This window comes from Argentina silus (assembly GCF_951799395.1).
Source record: "Argentina silus genome assembly, chromosome: X".
Taxonomy (NCBI): domain Eukaryota; kingdom Metazoa; phylum Chordata; class Actinopteri; order Argentiniformes; family Argentinidae; genus Argentina; species Argentina silus.
In genome coordinates, this window is record NC_139653.1 from 44,592,634 (window position 1) to 44,617,764 (window position 25,131).

General features: G+C 42.9%; 2 protein-coding genes across 3 annotated transcripts; both read right to left on the minus strand.

Annotated features, from left to right (window-relative positions):
* Positions 1-2,778: 2,778 nt before the first annotated feature.
* Positions 2,779-8,589, minus strand: nherf4a (NHERF family PDZ scaffold protein 4a; the record flags this gene model as incomplete). Its single annotated transcript, XM_083694748.1, has 10 exons — positions 2,779-2,956; positions 3,054-3,278; positions 4,053-4,262; positions 4,650-4,846; positions 5,616-5,823; positions 6,811-6,947; positions 7,164-7,368; positions 7,716-7,927; positions 8,162-8,223; positions 8,576-8,589. The coding sequence occupies 10 exons, from the start codon at positions 8,587-8,589 to the stop codon at positions 2,924-2,926; spliced, it is 1,503 nt and encodes a 500-aa protein (XP_083550874.1). The 3' UTR covers positions 2,779-2,923.
* Positions 8,590-10,983: 2,394 nt separating this feature from the next.
* Positions 10,984-24,569, minus strand: nlrx1 (NLR family member X1). 2 transcript variants are annotated; one of them, XM_083695076.1, is made up of 13 exons: positions 24,342-24,569; positions 23,388-23,512; positions 23,129-23,250; positions 21,735-21,798; positions 19,836-19,942; positions 18,836-19,458; positions 18,005-18,298; positions 17,089-17,796; positions 16,569-16,903; positions 15,760-15,855; positions 14,405-14,491; positions 13,707-13,958; positions 10,984-13,478 (listed from the first exon to the last, which is right to left on the minus strand). In XM_083695076.1, exons 3-13 carry the CDS (start codon positions 23,226-23,228, stop codon positions 13,115-13,117), a joined length of 3,030 nt encoding a protein of 1,009 aa, XP_083551202.1. In that variant the 5' UTR covers positions 23,229-23,250; positions 23,388-23,512; positions 24,342-24,569; the 3' UTR covers positions 10,984-13,114. The 2 variants fall into 2 exon arrangements, with proteins under 2 accessions (XP_083551202.1, XP_083551203.1); XM_083695077.1 differs by lacking the exon at positions 24,342-24,569 and adding an exon at positions 23,656-24,303.
* Positions 24,570-25,131: the final 562 nt, after the last annotated feature.

The following is a 25,131-nucleotide window of genomic DNA, read 5'->3' on the forward strand; positions in this document are numbered from 1 at the left end:
GGATATAGGGATTATATATGACCCGTAAATCATCTAAATGTGTAAGATAGGTGCTTTACTAGCTCACCATTGGTTCACTTCTCATGTACAGTATGGTGGACTCATTTTCAGGTAAAATACTCGCTTAACCAGCTACCAAGTTCTGGTCTAGCCTAAAAAACATGGCCTCTGACACAGCATTTCACCCGATGGGTGCACCTGGTTGGGAGAGACTAAGGGACCTCACTGAGCCTGCAAACTGATGATGAATTTATTAATTGGTAATTAATAACATTTTGAGAAAAACTATTGTTTAGCTGACGATGTTCGGTCGGTTGACCGGTGCATCCCAGACCTCTGCTGCCTTGTTGAAAGTTCAGTTAACTGAACTGTTTTCGTTTCAACCATTTTCTATTTGTGATGTGCTTGATGCCTTGCTTAAGATTGATGTTAAGAAATCCACTGGGGCTGATATGCTTGATTCTTTCATGTTACCGCTTTCGACTCCCTGGATTGCGAAGTCATTAACTCTGACAATTATCTCAGGCGTTATTCCCAATGTTTGGAAGGCAGCCCATATGCTCCCTCTCCGCCACAGTGGTGACCCCTCTGACCTAGATAACTATTGTCCAATATTGAAGCTATCCTGCATCTCCAAAGTACTAGAGTCCTTGGTCAACTCGCAGTTAAGAACATTTTTAACTTCCCATTGTATTTTAAATGTGCACCAGTCTGGCTTTAGACCTGGACATGGCACAATATCAGCAAGGCATTCGATACGGTTGACCATTACCTACTTATCCAGAGGTTATCTGAAACAGGTCTTAACCAGGCGTCATGTAGATGGTTTGAAAACTATTTAACAGATAGAACAAACGTATGTATCTTCTGATGGTGTCAAATCTGGTTTTCTGGATATAACAAAGGGTGTAACAAATAAGGCTCGATTCTTGGTCCGGCCCTTTTTACTATTTGTAAAAAACACTGTAACCTTAATTTGTATGCCGATTATACTGTCATATATTCTGTTGCCCCTACAGTTGAACAGGCTTTTTCTGAGTATCAGGCTGCATTTACTGCTCTTCAGAAAGCCCTTGTTAAATTGAAATTGCACGAAATGCACGAAAAATTAAGTATATGTTATTTCCCGGATCATAGAAAAATGCATCTGATGATTTATGCGTATGTACTTTGGGTGGTGCTTCAATTGAGCGAGTTTCTCATTATAAATACCTGGGCGTCTACATTGATGATGATCTTTCTTTTAAATTCCATATATAAAATCTAATTAAGGAAGTTAGAATCAGACTTAGACTATGAAAGTAGGAAATAAATAGTCCAAGCGACACATTTTTTTTTTTGTGATTGACTCTGGCGATATTTTATATATGCATGCTCCCACTAACACATTAAAATTGGATGCTATATATCACAATGTGCTCTGGTTTATAACCGGCAACAGATACACCACTTATCATTGTACTCTATACCAGAATGTGGGTTGGGTTACTTTTGTTTATGAAGCACCCTTCTCCCGAAACTACCATCATACTGTACCCTACTTTTGAATTGGAGGGTCACAAATGATCACACAAGATCTCAAGACTAGTTTTGGAGGTTCCCTATCCTTCCACAGTTACTTGGAGAACGGCTTTTAGCGTTCATGCTCCATCTTCTTGGAATGGCCTTCAGGAAGAACTGAAGCTAGAGTCATTGGTCACCTTGTGTGATTTTGTCTGGATGTTTCTTTTATCTTATTCCAGTTTGCCATGTATCTTGTTCTTACAGGGCTCTTCTGTAAAAGAGACTCAGGTCTCAGTAAGATCTCCCCGTATAAATACAGGATGAATCACATTTTTGGTTACGGTTCCGGTCCAGGTTAGGGTTAGGGGCCGGGTTAGGGTTTGGGTTCATCTTAGAGTCCGCGTTAGGGTTTGGGTCCGGGTTAGGGTTAGGGGCCGGGTTAGGGTTTGGGTTCATCTTAGAGTCCGCGTTAGGGTTTGGGTCCGGGTTAGGGTTAGGGTTAGGGGCCGGGTTAGGGTTTGGGTTCATCTTAGAGTCCTTGTTAGGGTTTGGGTCCGGGTTAGGGTTAGGGGCCGGGTTAGGGTTTGGGTTCATCTTAGAGTCCGCGTTAGGGTTTGGGTCCGGGTTAGGGTTAGGATTCAAGGTGTCTGAGGCCCCATAGTCACTCCGCACCCGGTTACCACTCTCTCCTAATTGCCTGCTTTTGTTTATTCACGCCTACATGGCAATTTGACAGATGAAAGAAAAATGGCTCATCCTGGAGTCTCCATGTCAACCCATATTTATGCCCACAAGAATTCATCTTTAATGCAGGTTTTGTCATATCTGGTTTAATTTCATGACACATACAACACCATATAAATAGGCAAACTATACAAAAATTAAAGTACTCAAAATGAACATACTGTACATAATTCCTCAGATCCTGACAGGGTACATCACTGAAGTTGAAGTGGTATACATTAGGCAATTTTAAGTCTACTGCTTATCAAGTCTACTGTTAAATATGTGTAACTTTAAATGACCAAACTGAATCACTGCATCCTCAAAGCCTAAAGCCCCACTTAGATTTTGTTATTTTTAATTTAAACCCGAATCTCACTGTCCCCTTCTCACACACTTATTAAGAAATAATTAAATAATTTGAAGTGTAAATTAAACCCTTATCAGGGTCAAGGCAGGTCATGTCCTGTCAGCATCGCTCTGACCAGGAGTAGATGAGAGAGTGGACACAGTCCAGCCTCTAAGAATCTACAGTCTTACAACCACTCTCTGGTTGCATGTGGATTTGTTGATCTAATTTTTAAATTGCTTTGCAGTATCATCATTGGCTGTAGCTGTGGCAGATCTTCCTCTTTCAGGTCCAACATAACACCTATCTGTGTTACTCAAGATGACTTTGGTCACTCCTCAAATTCCATCACAAGAAAGCATTGTCAATTTTTTCTGAAACCTGAAACACATTAGATCAAATAGTTAGTGTCACAATTCACTATGAAGTGTGTGTTTGCGTGTGTGCGTGCGTGCATGCACGCGTGCGTGTTTCTCACCTGAGTGCTGTGGAGTGTGACTCCTGGAACGATTGGAAGGTCACACTGCTTCAGCCTTTCATATCCTGACCTCTCTACGACCAGCAGTTTCAGGTATGACCCGCTCTTCTTGATCAGCATCACAACGTCTTCAAAGTACTCCGTCTCCACGTTCTGTCCATTCACCTCCACAACCACATCTCCCTCCCACAGTCCAACCCTCTGTCCTGCACCACCTACCACCACCTACAGGAACAAACAAGGAACTGCACTAATGACTTGGATCTGTCCACACCTATCCTTTTACACTTAGTTTTAGTAAGCATCAGGCAATCAATCACTGGTGACAAGCAAAATCCTCTTTCCAGAGAACCCTGGAGAACACTACAGCTGCTGTCTGGCTGGTAGCATCTCCACCACTTGTTATTGTTACAGGATCAGGCGGACCTGGGGACAGGGATTAACTGAGTTGGATGGTATCAACCCACTTTTTTTCCCCTTAAATTTCTGCCTCCAATGCAATCAATATAAGGACAGTTTGACTGAAGGTAGCTTTCACTAATAGAATAACTACTTCAGCTGACATTACAAATAGTCTATCTACTTCTGGAAATATGGTGATGTCCACAGGGGAGGCTGGTGGAGACAGAAATTGGAGGACAGGCTCATTGTAATGCGTGGAATGGAATGAGGAATTGTATCGAACACACATATTTGATACCATTCCTCGATCCATTCCATGCATTACAATTGAGCCCGTCCTCCGATTTCTACCTCAAGGTCAGACAACATGTACATTAAGACCTGAAGATGCATCTTTATCGGCTGGCCTACTCTTCCTCCTAAACTTTGATTGCTGCTTTTATTATGGTTATATATATTTGATTTGCTTGCTTTTTCTATTTCATCTTTTATCTTATGCATTTTGAGATTAGTCTTGGATAATGAAAAGACCTTTATAAATGTAATACATTATTATTATTGCTATTATTATTATTACATGGTGTTTGAATGCAGTACCTGGCCTATGAAGGTCCCTGGCTCATGCTGCACACAGCCCAGGTGAAACCCGAAGCCTGCCTCTTCTCTGCCCAGAACACACAGTCTGGGACATGGAAGTGACCCATGCTCCTCTTGATTACGACAGTTCTCTGTGTTGGGGGGCTCTGTCCTCCCCTCCTCCCTGTCTGGGAGATGGTCATCAGCGAACAACAGAGGAGGTATATCCAACTGTAGCAAGAAACAGAGAATTTTTAGTTTTAGTTTTTAAATAACCTTTATTTAACCAGGAAGCCCAGTGAGACACAAAGTCTAATTTGCAAGGGAGACCTGGCCAAGAAAGCAGCAGCAGTCAATACAACACTACAACATTATAGTTATTTCTATTTTTAAAAAAACAGTTATAGTGTAATTGAAATGGAGATTTCAGCATAATATAGCCAATAATGATGTTTGCTTTAAGCAAACAGGAAACATAGTGGATGCAATACAACTGTAAAACAGTTGACTATATAACTGTAGAATACATTATAAGTATCATAGACTTGGGCAGCAGGGTTCTATTTCTCAAGCAAGAGTGAATACACAGTCTTGTCTAGGCCTACTATACTAACCCACCTGTGTGTAAAAGTCTCTTCCTTGTTGCGATATGCTGGTGAGGCTAACACGCTGACCACTCTTCCTGACTTTCCTGACGATGTCCTCATGCTCCATCGGCTCTGAAGGTTCTCCATTGACGGCCAGCAGGAGATCGCCATCCTGCATCCCAACATCCTCGGCTGGACTCCCTGCGTCCACTTCCCTCAGAAGGTGAGCTGGGGGGGGGGGGGGGGAGGGGGACATACAGCCGTTTTATGGAGCGAGTTTAGTTCATGCTATGTCAGTGCTAGCTGTCTGTCAGGTGACAGATCAGCTGTTTCCATCCGCCACACATCGCTTGTTACACATTGACATGGCGGCCTATTTAAACGGTCAGTCTACACCCCTCTCTGTAGTCTACACCCCTCTCTGTAGTCTACACCCCTCTCTGTAGTCTACACCCCTCACTGTAGTCTATACCCCTCTCTGTAGTCTACAGTGTTGTTGCTGGTACTGTTGGTGTGCTATGAGAGTTGCTATTGTTTTGTTCCCACCACCACCCCCAGCCTCCTCCTGCTTTGGTTCTGCTCTGTCTGCATCTATCAGGGGGGTTGATAGGTGTGTGGGCTCCCTGCCATGTAATTTGTAAGTTATGCGTTGTAGTCGTTTATAACTCCCAGGCAGGGAGCTCTCAAAAGAGCGGAGCCATCCAAATATGCCAAGCCTAATTGTATAACCGTTTTATATTCAATAAATTAATGTCATTCTGTATACTTCATGTATACTTCATGTATACTTCATGCACACTGTGTTGGAGTCACCTCTGTTTCAATTCAGAAATTCAGGGGATGATTTGAAATGTATATTAAAAAAAAAAAAAAAAAAAGGCTATTTCAATTTCTGAATACAATTTTGATACAAGATTTACAACACAACATTGAAACTGAATCGACCCAAAGCCTAATAAACACTGTATGTTTTCTGTGTGTTGAGTGTGTTTCTCACCGATACGCCCCGAGTACACCAGCTTCTCCTGTCTTAGCAGGAAGCCGTATCCGTTTGAACCCTGGACGAGGTGCATGGTCCTGGGCCGGTGGGGCAGGTTGTGAGAGCCTGCCATGAAGGGCAAGATGGGCAGCTTCCGTCGGATGTAACTGCGCTCACTCTCACTGTCTATGACCAGGAACGTCACATGGTCGCCACCTTTCTTCACCTGAGGAGGGCAAGCTGACATCAGCCGGAGTGTGGTGTGAGGAACACATAGTAAATCATGTAGAGGCAAGCTTGGTGGAGGTAGAAATCGGGGGACGGGCTCATTATGATGCAGGGAATGGAATGAGGAATGGTATCGAATCGTAATATTTGTGTTGGTTATGTTCCAATGTCCATCCACACCACCATTCCACCCATATACTCATCATATCTTTTTTTTTTTTTTTTTTTTTTATAATTATTAAAAAAAAGGATTTTATTCTTTTCTTGTATATGAAAAGCTCTTTATAGATGCAATAAATTATTATTATTATTATTATTATTATTATTATTATTATTATTATTATTATACAGTAGAATGTAGCAATGTATTGGCCATGCATTCTTAGTGGTATGCTAGTGTGGATACAGTCAGCTGCTCTTATGCTTTGAAGAATGTGGCACCCTAACTATAGCATGACATTTGCTTCGGAATGAATTGCATCTACAATATGTAGTAGACCTCACAAATGGTTTATGAAGGCTCAACTAAGCCTTAAAAGCTATACTTTGTTTAATTATAGTGGGACTAATCTTGTTGAGACCAGGTTTTTCCTAGTTCGGAAAGCCTGGGGAAATCCTTTGGAGAAAGTAGCTACAAAGTGGTGGAAACCAGGTTGAAATGAGTGACGCCACGCAATATGTTAAACTAATCAAATACCTTGCTCGGGCAGAGCTCCAAAAAAACAGAATTAAGTTTTTAAATTGAGCAACAACTCTCTGCAAAATAGTCCTACCCAGTCGGAAAAGACGGCACACATAACAAATAAGCAACCCATTCCAGTGGCATGTGGGGGGAGGTTTCCTGGAATGTAACATCCAATGAAATTGCGAGCACCTTCTCCCATCACTCTTTCCAGTCCAATCCCAGACAGATCTGCTGATCTAACCACAGTGGGAGTGGGACCCAGAACACTTCAAATGAGAAAATACTGTGCGGGTTGTTTACCATTTTACTGAGAGCGGAGTATGTGAGCGTCGACACCACGGCTCCGTTGATCCAGATCAGCATGTCACCGCTGCAGACCCCTGCCTTCTCTGCTGGACCTTCAGGGACCGTGCTCAGAACATAACTACCCTTCTGACCTGCAGGAACACACACAACGTCACCTCAGAGAACATCATTCTCTTACGACAGGTAGACACTGTCCACACTGACTGGGTCGAAGCGGCGTTGCGCTACAATGAGGATACCTGACGTAAGACAATGCAGTGAACATACCATAGAAAGGTAGCACCACACACGATTTCTAAAATGTACTGTGTGTCTATTCAATGCTTTTCTACAACTGCTACTGCTACCATCTATGGGCTTGATGCTGATGCCCAGGCCCATGGCCGGGTGTCTGGTGATGTGACAGAGTCTGGGTCTGGAGCAGGCCTCTCCTCTCTGGGCTCTGGCTATAGCCTGGAGGTCCTGTCCCTGGGCCACTGCCTGTTCATACTCATTCCCACTCAGGACCAGGAGAACCAGCTGTGGACCGCACCCCTGGATCCTCTCTACCACCTGCCAATCAGAGGAGAGGATACTGAGAGGAGAGAAACTAAGGCTGATTTCCAATTCTAATTATTTTCCCTTCTGTGTAGTGTTGTGATATTGCTTGTATTGTATTGTATTGAATTGTATGGTATGGTGTTGTGTTGTGTTGTGTTGTGTTGTGTTGTGTTGTGTTGTGTTGTGTTGTGTTATTTTGTATTGTATTGTATTTTATTGTATTGTATTGTATTGTATTTTAAGTAGTGTTTGTTTGTTACAGTATTGTATGTCCTCTGCAGGGATGATTGTGGATTTTAAATGGTTATTTATTTACCCAATAAATTAAACAAGAAAAACATTGAGAAATGTTCTCTCACCCTGGGGAACTCCATATTGCCAACAAACTCCTCGTTGACTTCCAGTACCCTGTCCCCGTCCTTGAGACCACTCAGCTCAGCAGGACCCCACGCCGCCACCCGACGGATCACGTAACCATGGCAACCTTTCTCCCACCACAGATGGAAGCCAAAACTCTGGCCTTCCTTACGCCTCACCTGGCACAGCCGTGGCACAGGACTCTGGTCCGGCTCTAGAGGACAAGGCAAAACACTGTCATGTACGTGTTTGATATAGATTTCTAGAATAATAATAATAATGTATATTACAGATTTATTATACAGGCCTTAATGACGCTATACGGGTTAATTATGGGTGTTATCGACTTATCGACTATTGTGACTGAACAACTCATATCATGGACTAATACAACATGCTGTTGAAGGAAGGATTGTGGGAGTTCTGTCCACAGCTGCCAACACCTTACCTGGGTCATCTGATATGACCAGGGCTGGATTGTCAATCCCCTCTTTAGGATTAAAGGTGAACCTACAGTACCATGGAAAGATGAAAAGACAGATTTATTTAAAATGTGAACTTTGTTTCAAGAATGCCATTCATGTATGTTTGTGACAGATGGGAAGATTATAAGATGTCTATGTATTAGCAAACAAACTGTTTAGAGATATTTGTATGCATCGAAAGGGGACTATGAGGTCAGTGGAGGCTGGTGGAGGTAGAAATCAGACGACGGTTGTAATGCATGGAACGGAATGAGGGATGGTATCAAACACAAAATGTTTGATACCATTCTTTATTCCGTTCCATGCATCACAATGAGCCTGTCCTCTGATTTCTACCTCCACCAGCCTTCAATGATGAGGATAACGAAGGTACTTACCTTGGGAATTCCATGGCACTCTCAAGACCTGCAATGAGAGAAATGGAACAATGACTCAGTCATCTCGAGTTCCATTCATTGCAGCAGTGACTCTGGAGTGACCTTGCCCCGGCTAACCTTGATGCAGACCACCTAGCCAGCTGTGTTACTCATCTCTTACTCAACTCTTTCCCAGACGTCCGTACGGACGTTACTGGACGCACTCAGAGCTGATCATTACCTCACAAAACTCATCTTTCTCCAGAGTCCCGCCCTTCTATTTTCGTAAGGGTAGTCTACAGGGATGAGAGGATCGATGAATTGAGACAGAAATGGAGGAGGACACGGAAGGAGGCAGAGGCACAGGACACAACACAGTATGTCAAGCTTTTCAAGTAAATCAAGGCGGCTGTCGTGTTGAATGTGCTAAACTGACCAATAGGCTGTATGAAGGATATTCAGTATACTCACATGTCCTGGCACACCAGGCCTGATCCAAGCATTTCTCATTTGTATACAGAATTCATACCCTCCTTCCTAGCTCAACTGTCTCACACACACAGTACGCACACACACACTATTGCATGCACGCATGCACACACACACACACACACACACACACAGATCCACACGCACACATACACACACAGATATGCATGTACACATACTCACATGCACCACGCACGCGCGCGCGCGCACACACACACACACACACACACACACACACACACACACAAAGCACACAAAGCACACACACACAAAGCACACACACACAGAGCACACAGCCTCTGGGCAGAGACAGGTCTGCAGGTTGTAAATGTAGCTATCTCCGCAGTGTCATGTTCCAGTTATCGGCTGACTTCCACTGTTCTAGCACTGTGAGGAACCAGACAGGTTGTGTCCGAGACCCTTTATTAAAGGAATGCTATTAAAGGAATTTTTTGTATTATTTTTTTGGGGGGAGGGGTATTAATTAAGTGTGTTAATAGAACCAACATCCTAATAAACCGTACTTATGTCATTACTTTCTTACGAATCACTAATGCTGTTCCAACCTACAACCTTACAACCTTACAATTCATTACCCATTCCAGAAGCTGTTGTTAGACACAGAGAAAGAGACGAAGAGAGCCATAGAGTACCATACCTGTATTGTACTTCATGGTGCAGCGTATCCCCGTCCTGGCTGGCTGGGGAGGGTTGTGTTGTGAGAAAGTGCTTGGTGAGGATGGTTGAGCTGTGCAAAGGTGCTGGCTGGGGATGGGCGTGCTGGGTGTGCTGTGTGTAGGTGCAAGGTACACAGCAGAGTAGGACATCAATGATCTGTCGTCAGCACTCGAGGGGGTTGACTCCGTCTTGCAACAACAAAAGATTCAATCTTGGTTTAATGTTTAATCTGCTCTGTAACCAGTTGCGGAGACCGGTTGTAGCTCACACCCCTCAGGTATCTTATGTACTGTATTTGTGTTATCTTATGCAGATTTATTTGGCAGGCCTTAATGACTGACTGAAACAGACAGTGTGGATGCACTGTCAACATATCTTGTAACCCTATACAGGTTAGTTATGGGTGTTAAACTTCAAGTGAAAGATTGTTTACAAACTTGGCTGAAGTTAAACATTAACATTTAATTAAGACCAGACCTTGGCTGGTTAATGAGACAATGAGCCTGTTTGCGAAATACCACATGGATCAACAGTTTGAATGTGTTGGTGTGAAGGCATCAAATAGATCACAGATATCAATAGAGAATATCAGTAGAAACATTGTGTGCTTGCTCAGCTGGCTATAATAGTTTACAATAGTGAGATACCTTTGAGATATCTTCAAGTAAGAACAAGGAAAAGTAATCTTACAGTGACCATTTAAACCCATATTAATCTATGCAAATGGGAGTAGTGTTTTGAGTATGACCATAGCAATTGTATGGTCTCCAATGAAACCCATGTTAACTCATGCAACTTTAAATGCTTATTGAGTCCCAGATGAGAATATTTACAGTGCAAACTAAACAGAAATAAAACAAACAAAACTGACAAGACTTCAAAAACAGGCTTGGTCATTTGCCTTGGGCCCTTTGCCTTGGGCCCACTGCTCTCAGCTCAAATGTTCCCTCCCATGATCTTCCCAGAGGAGCTCTACATCAGAGGAGCTCAACATCAGGCTTATATGCACACAGTGCACACAACAACAACAACAACAACAACTCAAACATGGTCTTAGTGGGAATGAATTTACTGAGTAAAGTATTTATTGTTATTGGATTTGCAGGTCACTTCAACCTGAACATTTTAATTCCCCATGGAATGGAAAGAACATTAAAACAGCCCAAAAGAACATTAAAATACCCTATGCCCAATTGGAATGCACCATTTATTTACTTTATTTTGATAATAATTCTCAATTATTAGATGAAGAATGGCAAAAAGCTTGGATGTTACCCCGTAAGTACTGCATTTTAATTGGAAAGAGGACTGAGAGCATATTGTCATTTGCAGCAACCAGCTGGGGAAGCGGAGAGGAGAGGAGATGAATCAGTCAACTGAAAGCAGGGAATTATTAGGTAGCCATGATAAGGACGAAGCCCAGATTGGAAATGTAGTCCAAGTACCAAATACAAAACAGTACCAAATACAAAATCTCAATTGGTAGATGTAGAAAAGGAAAAAGCTTGGATGAACCTGATACACTAATGCATTTTTCCTTTTGATATATGTTTGGATGGACTTGGTGGAATATACAGTACCCAGCGTAAGCAATGAGTCTTACTATAGGAGCACAGCTTAACCGTGACACTTATAAATTAAAAAGTACAAAAGGTATCAAAAAGCTGTATGTTGTTATTGTGGGGCATGTCAGTTTGCACATTAAAGTTGGAATGGGGTGTCTATCTTAACATATGAAAAAGAAGTAGTGTTGTGAGTATCATCATGGTGACCATTGAAACCCATGTTAATGTATGCACATTTTGATTATACTGTTGTTTAAAAAGTATAACAAGTACCAAAAAGCTTTGTCCAGGGTTATTCATTTAGAGTTCTGAACATTGTGAAGTTGGTGTCCCATTGGTGTTTCTAACTTCAACAGCATAAGAGCAGTAGGGTTCTAAAGATTGCAACATTTGGTGCCTATTGACCTCTATGTTAATTTTAGCACTTTTAAGGGATTTTACTTTTAAATGTGTAATAGGTAGATAAAAAAATTGTTCAACCAACTTAATCTATAGTGCACGTTTTGAAAGTAATTTGGTGTTCCTAACTTAAAAGCTGTGAGAATAATGATCATAATAATTGTAATAATAATAATAATAATAATAAGTAAATGAAGTATATCGAATAACATGAGTGGGTTGCTTCTCAAGCACACTATTTATACACTGCAGTATGCTAATAATCGGGGGGGCATTATGACTTTGACAGACATATCTTTAATTCTTCAGAGAAACACACAAACATTGACATTTATCTACTGTAGCTGCATTGTCCAAGAGTCAAACAATGTCTGAAATGAATGCATTGTCAATATTACATAGAGCTAGGCTACACTTACAATATTAACACAAGCATAGCATTCAGTAGTCCTCTCAAAACATACAGTGTTCACTCCTATTGGTCAACAGACTTACAGGAGATGAACTAATTTTAATGAGGCAGCACCGTGTGAACCACATGACTCTAACCACATGATCCTGACCACCCCAATGACCCATGGCTTGAAATGAAATTGATTTGATACAGTAAGTATTGTTTCTTAATACTTCCTAAAAGACCACCAGCTAAATTATCCACAATCATAATGCGTTTAATGTCATTACTGTAAATGCTATGTATTTAAGTAGCTGTTGCAGCCACTCAGTTGTCCCTTCTGTGCAATGTTTGCTCCATTTTCAAGTATCAATCCACATTGACAAACACCATCATATCAATGTGTTGCTCCTACAAACAATGGCTAAATGATCAAAATGAAAAGTAACAAATGAACATAGTAACAACAACCACCACAGCAACCAGAAGGATATCAAGGAAATCCATTCTAAGCTAAAACAGGCTCCTACAAAAGGCACTTCCTATGACAGTATATGGAAAAATGCATGCAATGTATCACACATTTAAACCAAATCAACACACAAGAGATACTCGTGCTATCAGCCTAAAGTGAATATACTGTAGGTAGGGTATACTAGGCCACAATAGGATAATGTACTTTCCTCATAGGCCTGACAAGGTCAATTTCAGTTTCACCCAATATGTATTTGTTATTTTTGATACACATGGCTATTTCCATATTCACATATTAGAACATCATACGGCTCACGCTAAGGTTGAAGAACTGGAAGACTGGAATTTGTAAATACTGGACCAAACAATCCATTCGCTAAACCTACATGATATCATTGAAACAGCCTGTCACTATGACCAACTGGGTTTGACTCTGAGGGTTCTGTGGACCACTAGACTGAGTTAGTCTGCTGAGCTAAAGGCCAGACATTAGCTCATGGAGCTAACACAAGGCTTTTGCTCACAGACAGGAATACTCGTCATTTAGCCACCTCTGTGACATCAGCCTTTGATGCTGCCCCCAGCCCCAGGTGGGTTGTCCTTCTCTAGCATGCGCATGGTCTTTCTGACGTCACTCTCCACCCTGCGGAAGTGGAGCCTCTTCCAGAAGCTGGGCTGCTGCTTTCTGCCCCACTCCAGGTCCCTGAGGAAGACTTGCAGCTGCTGACGGACACGCTGTCGCTCCCAGGACGTGGCGTTCTCACGGATGACGCTCAGGATGGGGTGCCAGTTCTCTGAGATGTCAGAGCCCTCTGTGACCGAGGCCAGGACCTTCACACGCCTCCCCGTACCCCTCTGGTCCACAGGGACACCACGCACGTAGAGGGTCTGCTTCCCTCCATCACTCAGAGGGTTCAGGTACAAGCTAGGTCATGAGGTAACAATGGAATATGTTACACACAGTAAGTTGCACACACAGTGACTGCAATTGTGACACATTTAATGGCAATTTTCTTCATCCAATCTGCACAACATACTCCACACATGCACACCCACCCACCCACCCACCCACCCCACCAAACCTGCCACCCACCCAACCCACCCAACCCACCCAACCCACCCACTAGTTAGTCCATGTTACAGTTCTACTTACTGCACAGTGTGTATGCTGGGGTGTTCTCTGCAGGCGTCCACCAGTGTGAGAGCAGCATTGTCTCCTATGTTGTTGTAGGCCACGTTGAGCTCCTGCAGGCCGGTGTGCTGGTGCAGCCCCTGGGCCAGTTGGCAGGCCCCCCGGTCCCCCAGGCCCGTGTGCATCAGAGACAGCGTTCTGAGAGACTGATTCCCTGGCAGGGCCTCCAGCAGAGACAGAGCCCCAGCCTCCAACAGAGGGTTGTCACACAGCCTACAGATGGACAGGACACTCAAATCACCAGAGGCATCACACTGGAGGAGATGGGGTGAGGCAGCACCGGTGCTCCACTGTGGGCCAGAGTGACGTACAGTAGCACTAACCTCCATTAGTAGTAGTAGTAGTAGTAGTACTGCATTATACAGTAGTCTGTGTCTCAAAATGGCAACCTATGCCCCACATGATGCACTTCAAATTAGACACAATATCTATCTGTCAGAGTATTCTGATTGTCAATGTGTATTTTTTCCTTGGTTGACAAAAGCCATAAATAAGGTGACAAATTTAGGCTTCAATAACAATGCATTTGTTACTTTAACCCTTCCCATACCTACTGTAGTTACATGGTAAACACGTCCTCATCATGACCTACTTGTTGGGGTCTGGGTTAAGGCCCCTAGGTCAGGGAGCCTGGCATAGAGACAGAGTGAGGGTCTTACTGTAGAGATCTAACACCACTGTTGGGGTCTAGTAGAAGATCTCTCAAAAGGATGCACGACTCAGGACCCAGGCTGTTAAATTGGAGACTGAAGACAACAGAGAGAGGCAAACAAAGCCATCACACAAACACACCACACACACACACACGCACACACGCACGCGCGCACGCACACGCACACGCACACGCACACGCACACACACGTTAGCGGGCCAAGCAGCATCTGATACAATCAAAAAACACATTAACAACATTGATTAAAACCATGTTGCATGCTTGTGTTACAACAACAAGAACAGGCCAGGTTTTTTAATCATCTGATAACACTAGATATGAGATACAGTGCAGCCTGCTGGAGGCAGAAGTCAGGACAGGCTCATTGTAATGTACGGAACGGAATTAGGAACGATATCAAACACATACGTTTGATACCATTCCTTTATTTATTTTTTATTTAACCTTTATTTAACCGGCCCTTAAAAGCCCATTGAGACACAAAGTCTATTTTGCAAGGGAGACCTGGCCAAGAAAGCAGCAGCAATACAACATTACAAAATTTAAAGCAGACAATCCAATCAGCCCAACAACATGATCTGGCCTACAAAAAACATTTACACTCCTCCTGAAGAGTTTTGCATCAGAGTGTTAAACTAATTTCCTCATTCCATTCCATGCATTACACTGAACCTGTCCTCCAATTTCTACCTCCACCAGCCTCCCCTGGTAGAGATACAGTATGTAATGTAGGAGATTGCATAACAGCCTAATGCCCCTTTACTCCCAAGGCTCTTAAAATACTAAGAGTTCCACTATCTTAGTCAACAAGTCAGAACACATTTATGGCAAACCCAAAACCTACCTGCAATGTTACCAGATGGATCAAGTTAGGACCTCATATGTCACTGTGCTGTTGATAATTTTAACACTTGCTGCTCCCAAACATTCACCACCAATACAAACCTTGATGGCTGATATTGCTGCATGTTTGTACTCCTCACAGTACATGGAGGATCTATAGAGTTCAATAAAGCTGTTGGTCACATCAGATTAGCCACCTTTTAAAGACGATATAGTAACAAAATGATCTAGTTTTCCCAAACCCAGATTAAGCCTAGTCTGGAAGTAAAGACCGTGTTCAATGGAGAATCTCTATGGAAAAGGCTTTCTAGTCAAAGAGTAGGCTTAATCTGTGTTTAGATTAGACTAGGTTTAGACAGGTTCAGACTCGAGTGGTGACGGTACTCATGGGAAACCACAAGTGATCAATCTAGTGAGTTGGTGAGGCTGTCATAAAGACCTCTGTCATCTTCACAGCACCTGAGAGCTTTTAGACAGCACTACAGGTGTGATTCTCACTTGAGATGGTGTGTGTGTCGAAAGGCAGGCCACAGCATCTGCAGCAGGCTCTGGGTCAGGTGGCAGGAAGACAGGTTCAGCTCGTCCAGGTGAAATCTAGACGTTCAACAGTGTATTAGAGCCAGAGGGAACACAGTGCGTCAGAGAAAGGAAAGGGATAAACAAGGTAATTAAAGGAGCAATCGCAGCCAACCAGCAGAAGGATGGGTATGGAGAAATCCACCCCATCTCAAATTCATAGATAGATTCAAGTTCAGGATAAACAAGGGGATTAAAGGGGCAATATCATTCATTAAAAAATGGATGTACCAATCCCAGATTAAAGGGGCAATCGCAGTCACCCCGGCACTGTTTTTAGTAAACAACTCAGAGAAGGGGGTGGAGAAATCCAAACCCAGATTGTCCCTTGAAATCATTCGTATATTATTGTTTTACTTAATTAATTTATATAATTAATTAATTATATATAGCTTTTGATTCTTGAATAATATAAATGCCTCACAAGCTTAGTTCAGCTTTCTTACCCCATCAGAACCCAAAATATAACCTTGTTTTACTCCATTGTTTGTAAACAATGCAATTGTAAACAGCAAACAAAACATGGTTACAACTATAACTTTGATCTCATGGATGGTCAGCTTGCATCCATAGCTCCATAGCTCTGTCTATGAAATTTAGAGTGTTTACATTTCTCCAGCCCCATCCCTCAGCTGTTTACCAAAAAAGTGTGTGGGGGGGGGTCCGCTTGTTGTTGTATGAATTACAGATTGCACCTTTTCGACACAGCATAATAACAACAAAAAAAACACCTGGAGGGGGCGCAGGCAAGCACAGAGCTGAGGACGAAGCACTTGAGTGGTGTCATGCGGACATTGGAGAGGTTGATGGTTCTGAGGTTGAGTAGGACCTCGGTGGTGAGTCGAGGGTTCTGGAACTCGTACAGCAGCACTAGCAGGTCCATGAGCTCCTCCGGCGGCTGTGGCTTGCCGATCTCCTTGAGCAGGTGTTTCTGCAGCATACGGGTGATCTGGGACACCGCGGTGCTCTTGATGCTGCAGCCCAGCTGCTCCAGCAGCACCCGGTTTCCGTAATGCAACAGGCCGCCCATGAAGATGGGGTAGAGCTCGAAGGCCTGGCAGGAAACCTGTAAACATGTTGATAGTTATGCATTGGCTTTTCTATTTATCTATTACCTTTATCTAACCTCACTCTCTCACTCTCACAAAAACAGCCTGGCTAAGAAGCAGTGATACTAAACAGTAGACATGTAAAACCAAGAAACAATATTTAATAGTTATGCCAGAGAGACAAAGCAAATAGCTGATCCACCTGCTGCTGAGGCTGGGGGCCATAAACTCCCAGCAGGCTTTGCTCCACCTGGTCCAGGATGTCTTCGTTGAAACTGTCCTCCGAGCGGAACATCTCCGATGCCATCGTTCTGGCAATGCGTCCTTTATTGCGGCTGCTGATGCGTTCGTACATGCTGGGGAAGAGCTTGAGCAGGTTGAAGACAGCGAAGAGTCGGAGGGGGATGAACTTGGAGAGGATGGTGATGATGACGTTGACATCCTCCCCGGCCTGGCCGATGGCTACAGACACCTGCTTACTCAGCTTCTCCAAAGCCGTCTTATTCTCCCCCAGGACTACGTAGAGAGCAGCTAGATACTCCTGCATGGCAGGAACCGCAAAGACGTAGCGCCTCCTTTCCATCTCATCCCCCACACCACACACAGAACCTTTACTCTCCACACACGGAACCAGGAAGAAGTCTAGAACGTCGGTACGGAACACAGCGAGCTGACGGAGTTCCTCGTCTGTCTTGATCTCCCCGCCCACCCACTGCTCTAGCTCCTCCTCTGAAAATGAGGAGCGTTTGTTGGTGACGCCGTCGAAGGCCAGTTTACCCAGTGTACGGACGACATAGAGCATCAGAGAGTCCTGGGAAGACACACCCCTACCGCCCATTTCCAGAACCTCCCCTCCGAAGTTGAGCCTCAGGAAGCTGGTGTAGATACCAGTAAGGGTGCGGATCGGCGCCTGTGTAGCAGAGTTGCAGAACAGTGAGGGTTGAATGAACATAGCAGGGTAATGTTGTTCCCCTAACTGCCATAATGCACAACAGGGATTTTATTTGGAAATGTCAGTAAGTCATTTAGTCACAGCAGAAAGCAGATGTAAGCTATGTAGAAGGAATACCTTGTATTATCATTCTCATACTATAACTATGTAGTAGTAGTTGTTGTACCTGGGCATCAGTGAAGTGTAGGAAGTGTAGGGTAGCACAGGTCAGCCAGCAGTAGGAGGGTAGGAAGCAGGCAGCAGCCAGCTGGCTCTCCCTCTGGAGGTTGAGGTAGAGCAGCTCGATGAGAGACTGGGCCTCTCTACTGGGACTCTCTCCACACTGCTTCATCAGTCTGCTGGTGAAGTAGGCCCGCTGACGGTCTGGATCGCTGAAGCCACATATCTGGGCGTAGCGGTTCACATACTTCTTAGGCATGCGGTCAATGGCAGACAGCCTTGTGGTCACCAAGACACTGGCCTGAAAGAGTGAAGTTAACAATATAGAACAATTTAAAGGGGTAAGCTGGGATTCAAACCACAACAAAGCGGTCTTGCTGCCACTTTTTTGGGTAATTAGCTGAGGGATGGGGCAGGAGAAATGTAACCTCTCTCAGATTCATAGACAGAGCTATGACCATTTGTGCTATTGACCATCCATCCAAAATGATAATTTTAGCCATGTTTTGAAGCTATACCGTGTTTGTTTACAATGACATTGTTTACAAACAATGGAATAAGACAAGCTCATATCTTTCAAGAATAAATGGCTATATACCATTCATTTAAAAAAATATCTGCATCAATCCCAGAAAAATGCCCAAAAATGTCTGTATCAATCCCAGATTGTCCCTTTAATAGAGTTGATAATATAGAACAACATACTCTGTAAAACAGCAACTCAGTCACATTTCAGAATAGAATAGTACACAGCAGAACTGGGCAGAGACAGCACCTACTCAGAATATAACACATCAAGTCTCATGTAAATAAAGAAGCAGTGTAGTTCACTCCTTACCTCAGGCAGGAGGTATTTCCTCAGCAGGTTGACCACGACGGCCCCAGAGGGCAGCGCCTCGTTGGGGTCGCTACACAGCTCTGTGGAGCCGATACGGAAGTCCAGTTTCATCTTCTCCATCCCGTTGAAGAGAAACAGCACGTCTCTGGCCTGGTCACCCGATCCGCTCAGCAGAGGGATGTTCTTCAGGTGCAGGTACTTCCTGCTCACTAGGTCTCTCAGAGAGGTGGAGCGGGACAACTGGGACAGGTCCTCACAGGAGAACGGGACCAGTAGCTTAAACTGGGTCAGGGTGGAGCCAGCACACCAGTCTAGAACCAGCTTCCTCACCACGGTGCCCTTGCCTGTCCCAACAGCCCCGTACAACAGCACGTTGAGCCCCCTGTCCTGGCCGCCGCCCTGGGAGGTCTGAAACAGGTCCTCCACCGTGATAGAGGTGCTCTGGGGAGTCTGGCTCTGGAGGGGGGTGCTCAGGGGGCCTTTCCTCTCCTCGGGGTTCCTCTCCTGGATCAGCGGGTCTACGTGCATGGTCTCTGGAGTGAAGTAGCCCCCAAACTGCTTCTCTTCCTGGGGGAGGTGGCTAAACCACAGGACCAGCTTCTTCTTATGGATCTCTATGGCGTCTGTGGTGGAACCAGAAACAGAACATGAACTATAAACATTCTCTTCTGTTTATCATGAGCACAGAAATGACTAGAATACAATACACAAGTGAGATGTTGGCAACACTTAATAAACAAAGAAAAGGGCAAAGAAAGGCAAGAGGCCTGAATCCTGAGTTGGTTTAAGAGATAGAATGGGATTTGAGTTAGGGGCCTCATATAATCCACTTCCATTCAAAAGGAATACTCCAGCAAACATGCTTTACCTCTGCAAATGTAATGTGTCAACGTTTCAAGCCTATATATATTCATACACATGGAGCAACACAACAGATGGTATGGAATATGCTCTCACCCTTCAGCTATGTGAAGGGACATACAGTACATGGTGTGCTTACCTGTCTCAGATCCAGTGGAGCAGAAGTACCTGGGCGGAACTCCATTGGCTGGGTAGAGGGAGGACAGTTTCACCCTCCTCCACACCCCTCTTTGCAGGCAGAGCTGCCTGTGGAGAGGGACACACAGACGCAGACACAGACGCAGACGCAGACGCAGACGCAGACGCAGACGCAGACGCAGACGCAGACGCAGACACAGGTGCAAGCTCATTTGCATGCCACGGCACAAGAAAACACAGCAGACAGCATGACTCCAAGCTACACAGATTACTGGGCCTGTAGTATCATGTAGCCATACCTCCAAATCTCATTGTTTCTCACGCCTCTTTTGGAGGTCTGGAGAATTTTAAATTAGCAGATCTGGCTTGGATTGGCAATGGGAGAATGTGCTCGCAATTTCATTGGATGTTACATTTCACACTACATCTTGACTGTCCCTCCTAAAGACCTCTTCACCCCCCACTACAGTTCCTCTACTGTTAATAAAACTTTTTTTTTTTGGCATTGTGACTGCCATTGGCACCTGGTCCTAGCATAGATTTTATTTCTAATGATGGCTAATGTATCGATGATTCACTTACTTTAGACAAATGTACTTGTTGTAAGTCGCTTTGGATAAAAGCGTCTGCTAAATGTAAAAAATTTAAACGTTATGTAAATGTCAGGAACCCTCCCCTGCATGCCTGTACAATTTGTTGTTTGTTGTGTCATCTTTTGTGACTGGGTAGGACTATTTAATTGGTTTAACGTGTTGCTAGAAGTCACTTTCTGCAAAGGAGTTCCCCAGGTTTTCCGAACAAAGAAAACTGGGCCTGTACCGACACGCGCTGGTCTAAAACACAGTTAATCTGTGTTGACATAACGCTGTGTGGACATTCATTAAGAGTGGAATCCTGTGATCCGCACACAGCTCTCGAGCTAGGATTCCACTCTAATACAATTGTGTGGTGAAGGCTGAAGTAAAAACCCATAATAACACGTTTGGTTACAACTTCCAACAGTCAAACTCTCTGTATGGCTCTGTTCATATCCAAGGTGTTACAACTTCAACAGTCAACCTCTCTATATGGCTCTGTTCATATCCAAGGTGTTACAACTTCCAACAGTCAAACTCTCTGTATGGCTCTGTTCATATCCAAGGTGTTACAACTTCAACAGTCAAACTCTCTGTATGGCTCTGTTCATATCCAAGGTGTTACAACTTCAACAGTCAACCTCTCTATATGGCTCTGTTCATATCCAAGGTGTTACAACTTCAACAGTCAACCTCTCTATATGGCTCTGTTCATATCCAAGGTGTTACAACTTCAACAGTCAACCTCTCTATATGGCTCTGTTCATATCCAAGGTGTTACAACTTCAACAGTCAACCTCTCTATATGGCTCTGTTCATATCCAAGGTGTTACAACTTCAACAGTCAACCTCTCTATATGGCTCTGTTCATATCCAAGGTGTTACAACTTCAACAGTCAACCTCTCTATATGGCTCTGTTCATATCCAAGGTGTTACAACTTCAACAGTCAACCTCTCTATATGGCTCTGTTCATATCCAAGGTGTTACAACTTCAACAGTCAACCTCTCTATATGGCTCTGTTCATATCCAAGGTGTTACAACTTCAACAGTCAACCTCTCTATATGGCTCTGTTCATATCCAAGGTGTTACAACTTCAACAGTCAACCTCTCTATATGGCTCTGTTCATATCCAAGGTGTTACAACTTCAACAGTCAACCTCTCTATATGGCTCTGTTCATATCCAAGGTGTTACAACTTCAACAGTCAACCTCTCTGTATGGCTCTGTTCATATCCAAGGTGTTACAACTTCAACAGTCAACCTCTCTATATGGCTCTGTTCATATCCAAGGTGTAAGACTATGAGATGAATGTTGCCAGACCTGTGTAATGAGTTCATCCTAATGTGGCTGGCGACTCTGTCGTTCGGGGGTCTGGGGGCCACGTCTACAGATAGAAATAAACACAAAATGGTGTTGCTGGTATAGCGTTAATACAAACATATACAGTGCCGTAGGAAAGTATTCAGACCCCTTCACTTTTTCAAATAGATTAAATTAAAAGAATTTGCCATCAATCCATACACAATACCCTAGAATGACAAAGAAAACAGGTTTTTTAGAAATTTCAGTAAATTTATTCAAATTGAAATACCTCATGTACATAGGTATTCAGACCCTTTGCTATGACACTCTTAAAATTAGCAAAAATGCAAAAATGTCATCAACAAATCACTCAGTAAGTTGAATTGAGTGCAATGCAATGATAATAGTTCATTTAATTTTGGAATTTATATCTTTGTTTTTATAGGGTCTCTGATTTGCATAGGAATCAATTACACACTGTAGATAAGGATGTCATTACCAACTCAGCAAATTTCAAGATTTTCTCTTGATCCTGACAAACTCCACAGTCCCTGCCAGTGACAAACATACCCATAACTTCATGCAGCTCCCGCTATTCTTCACACGAGAGATGGTGCAGAAACTGCATTGCATGTGCTGGATTTGCACCAAACTGAATGCTTAGTAAAACCAAATAAACACATTTCCAGCCACTTTCTTTGCTGTATCACTTGAATTAATTGTTGCAAACACAATTATGGATGTGAGAAAGATTAATTTCCATTAAGGGATTATTTTTGGCCACTTGTTTACACACCAATTTTGTAGAGTGACTGAGATGATGTTGTCCCATCGACTGTGCTTTTTGCTCTCTACCATTCAACTTTGTAGATTGTTGTAAGTCTCCCCAGGCCTCAGGGTCACATTCCTGAGCCGTTTTGTTTCTCTCCATTTGCTTTGTTTGTAATGCCAACCCTAACCCTAACCCAACCTGGTCCACACAGTGTGTAATTGATTCTTATGCAAAACAGTGACCCTATAAAAACAAACATATTCATTCCAAAATTACATGAACTATTTATCCTTGCATTAAGATGGCCTCAATTCAACTTATTGAGTGATTTGTTGATGACATAGCAAAGGGTTTGAATACTTATGTACATGAGGTATTTCTGTATTACAATTTTAATAAATTTACTTTTTAAAAACATGTTTTCGCTTTGTTATTCTGGGATATTGTGTGTGGATTGATGGCAAATTCTATTAATTTAATCCATTTTAAATTTAGTCTATAACACAACAAAATGTGGTAAAAGTGAAGGGGTCTGAATACTTTCTGAAGGCACTGTACAGTAGTATGGTAGAGGTATTGTTACAATAGATATTTCTGCATATTACATTTCCTACTGTATATAAAGTGTTACTTTACTTACTCCTCTGCCAAATAGAGATATTCGATTTGCGAGGGGCGTGTGTGAGCGTGCCTCTCCATCTCCTCCTCAGCAAACCTGTACCCCTCCAGCATAGCCACATCCTCCTAGCGGGGGTTCTCACTCTGAAATGGAAGTTTTAACAGTTATTGTTAATACCAGTTAAAAACCGTACTATTTACTCTCTTTTGGTTGTGCATTAAAAAACAAATTCACACATTTGATTAGGAAGAAAACATACATACAACAGTAGATGACTTACCTTATTCACTATTTCACATGTCAACAGAACTTGACAACAGAGTTTACACACACTCCCTGGGCAGGTCCTCCACCGCGAGCTAAAGTAGCTCTCTGATTACTAGTATCATACCTGTTCACGTTAACCTGCAAAGTAACATGTGAAGTAACGTTAACATGTAAAGTAACATGATACTGAACTTAGAGCTGTATCAATGACCTCCAAAAGCAGTAACTGTTAGAAGTAAGACAGTAAGTAAAACTATCGAATAGGTTCCAAGCAGATTTACATAAAGAGAAGGAAGTATATCTCCAACCGCATGGACAAGTAGAACAAATCTGTTTTCTATTCACAGGGGTGTGACGAGTATGTGGTGAGTGTTAACCCTTTGTGTTGCTCCGCTGTCAAACTGTTTGCTCTACAGACAGGCTGAGTCAGGAAGAGACACACAAAACAGAGAGAGAGAGGGAGAAAGAGAGACCAATGACATTGCTCTCCCAAACCATACGAGTTCCCATGTGCAATCCCTTTTCGGTAAAGCGAATTTATATTCCCCATGGCCCTCCTCCTGCTCCCTGTATCTACCTATCCCGCGGTCCCTGGTCGCTCTTCTCTCAATGCAGAGAATGTTGGCCTCTTTCCGTAGAGGGTGAATATTTAGAACAGACAGATGAGGCGGCAGTCTGGCACTGCACTGACTGACAGCTGCCTCACAATACATTTTGATTAGGTAACATATTCGCCAAGCTAGAAGACAGTATATGGGCCAAAATCAATTGATCAATACTTTAATATAGTTGCAATGCACAGACCAATCGTTGCTCTTGCAATGCACAGACGCAACTCCCCATTGTATTCCAATATTTCAAATTCCAGTAAATTCTATTCGTATTCCATTTATTCATTAAATTAATTAAAGTATGAATTGAAGTTTCCTCTCTTGTCTTTCCATAAGATAAGAACCATGCATTTTACCTTTAAATCTCAGCAAATGTAAAAGTGCAATGTAGACTGCAACAGCAACCATTACTCGAATTTCGATGGGCACGCCAACGGATACATTTTATACATTGTTGCTAGCCTATCCGATTAATCATCGATAGTGGGTGTTGAAGCACCTGGCTACATCGTTGCTAACAGGTGAACTAGAACTACACAATAATCAAAACAGCTCAATCGAGTTGACACCATATACTTTAGTTGTGGAACGCCTACGTAACATAAGTGAGACTACGGTGTCCTGACAGCACAAACATTTTTCTGTGCGGAAATGTTTCGGAATGTCGTGAGTCAACTCACAGTAGTACACAGTACAGACACAGTACAGACACCCACATTTAGTTGATTTACTAAGGAGCCTCTATAATCTATTGAGTCTGATCTATTGACCACATTTGCACAGGGAAAATAGAATGGATAAAAAGACTAGGCAAAACTTGGATGTCCACAATACTTTGTTCAATAAGGAAGTACAGTCGTGTATCTCTGTGTGATATAAGAAGTATCAATAGTTTTTAATATACAGTATGTGGCAGTTGAGACATGTTCAAACACTATAATGTCTAACTATATATAACTAAACTCAACAATATTTCATACACACATAGAGTACATAGTGTAAGATGTCAACACAGAACAATGTTCAAGATTTTCACAAAATAACATAAAAAATAAAAATCTTGATAGGCAATGAAAATTGTTCACAGTGACAGAAGCAGAATATATATATTGTCTTAAAATTAGACTTTTATTCAAAGTGGATGAT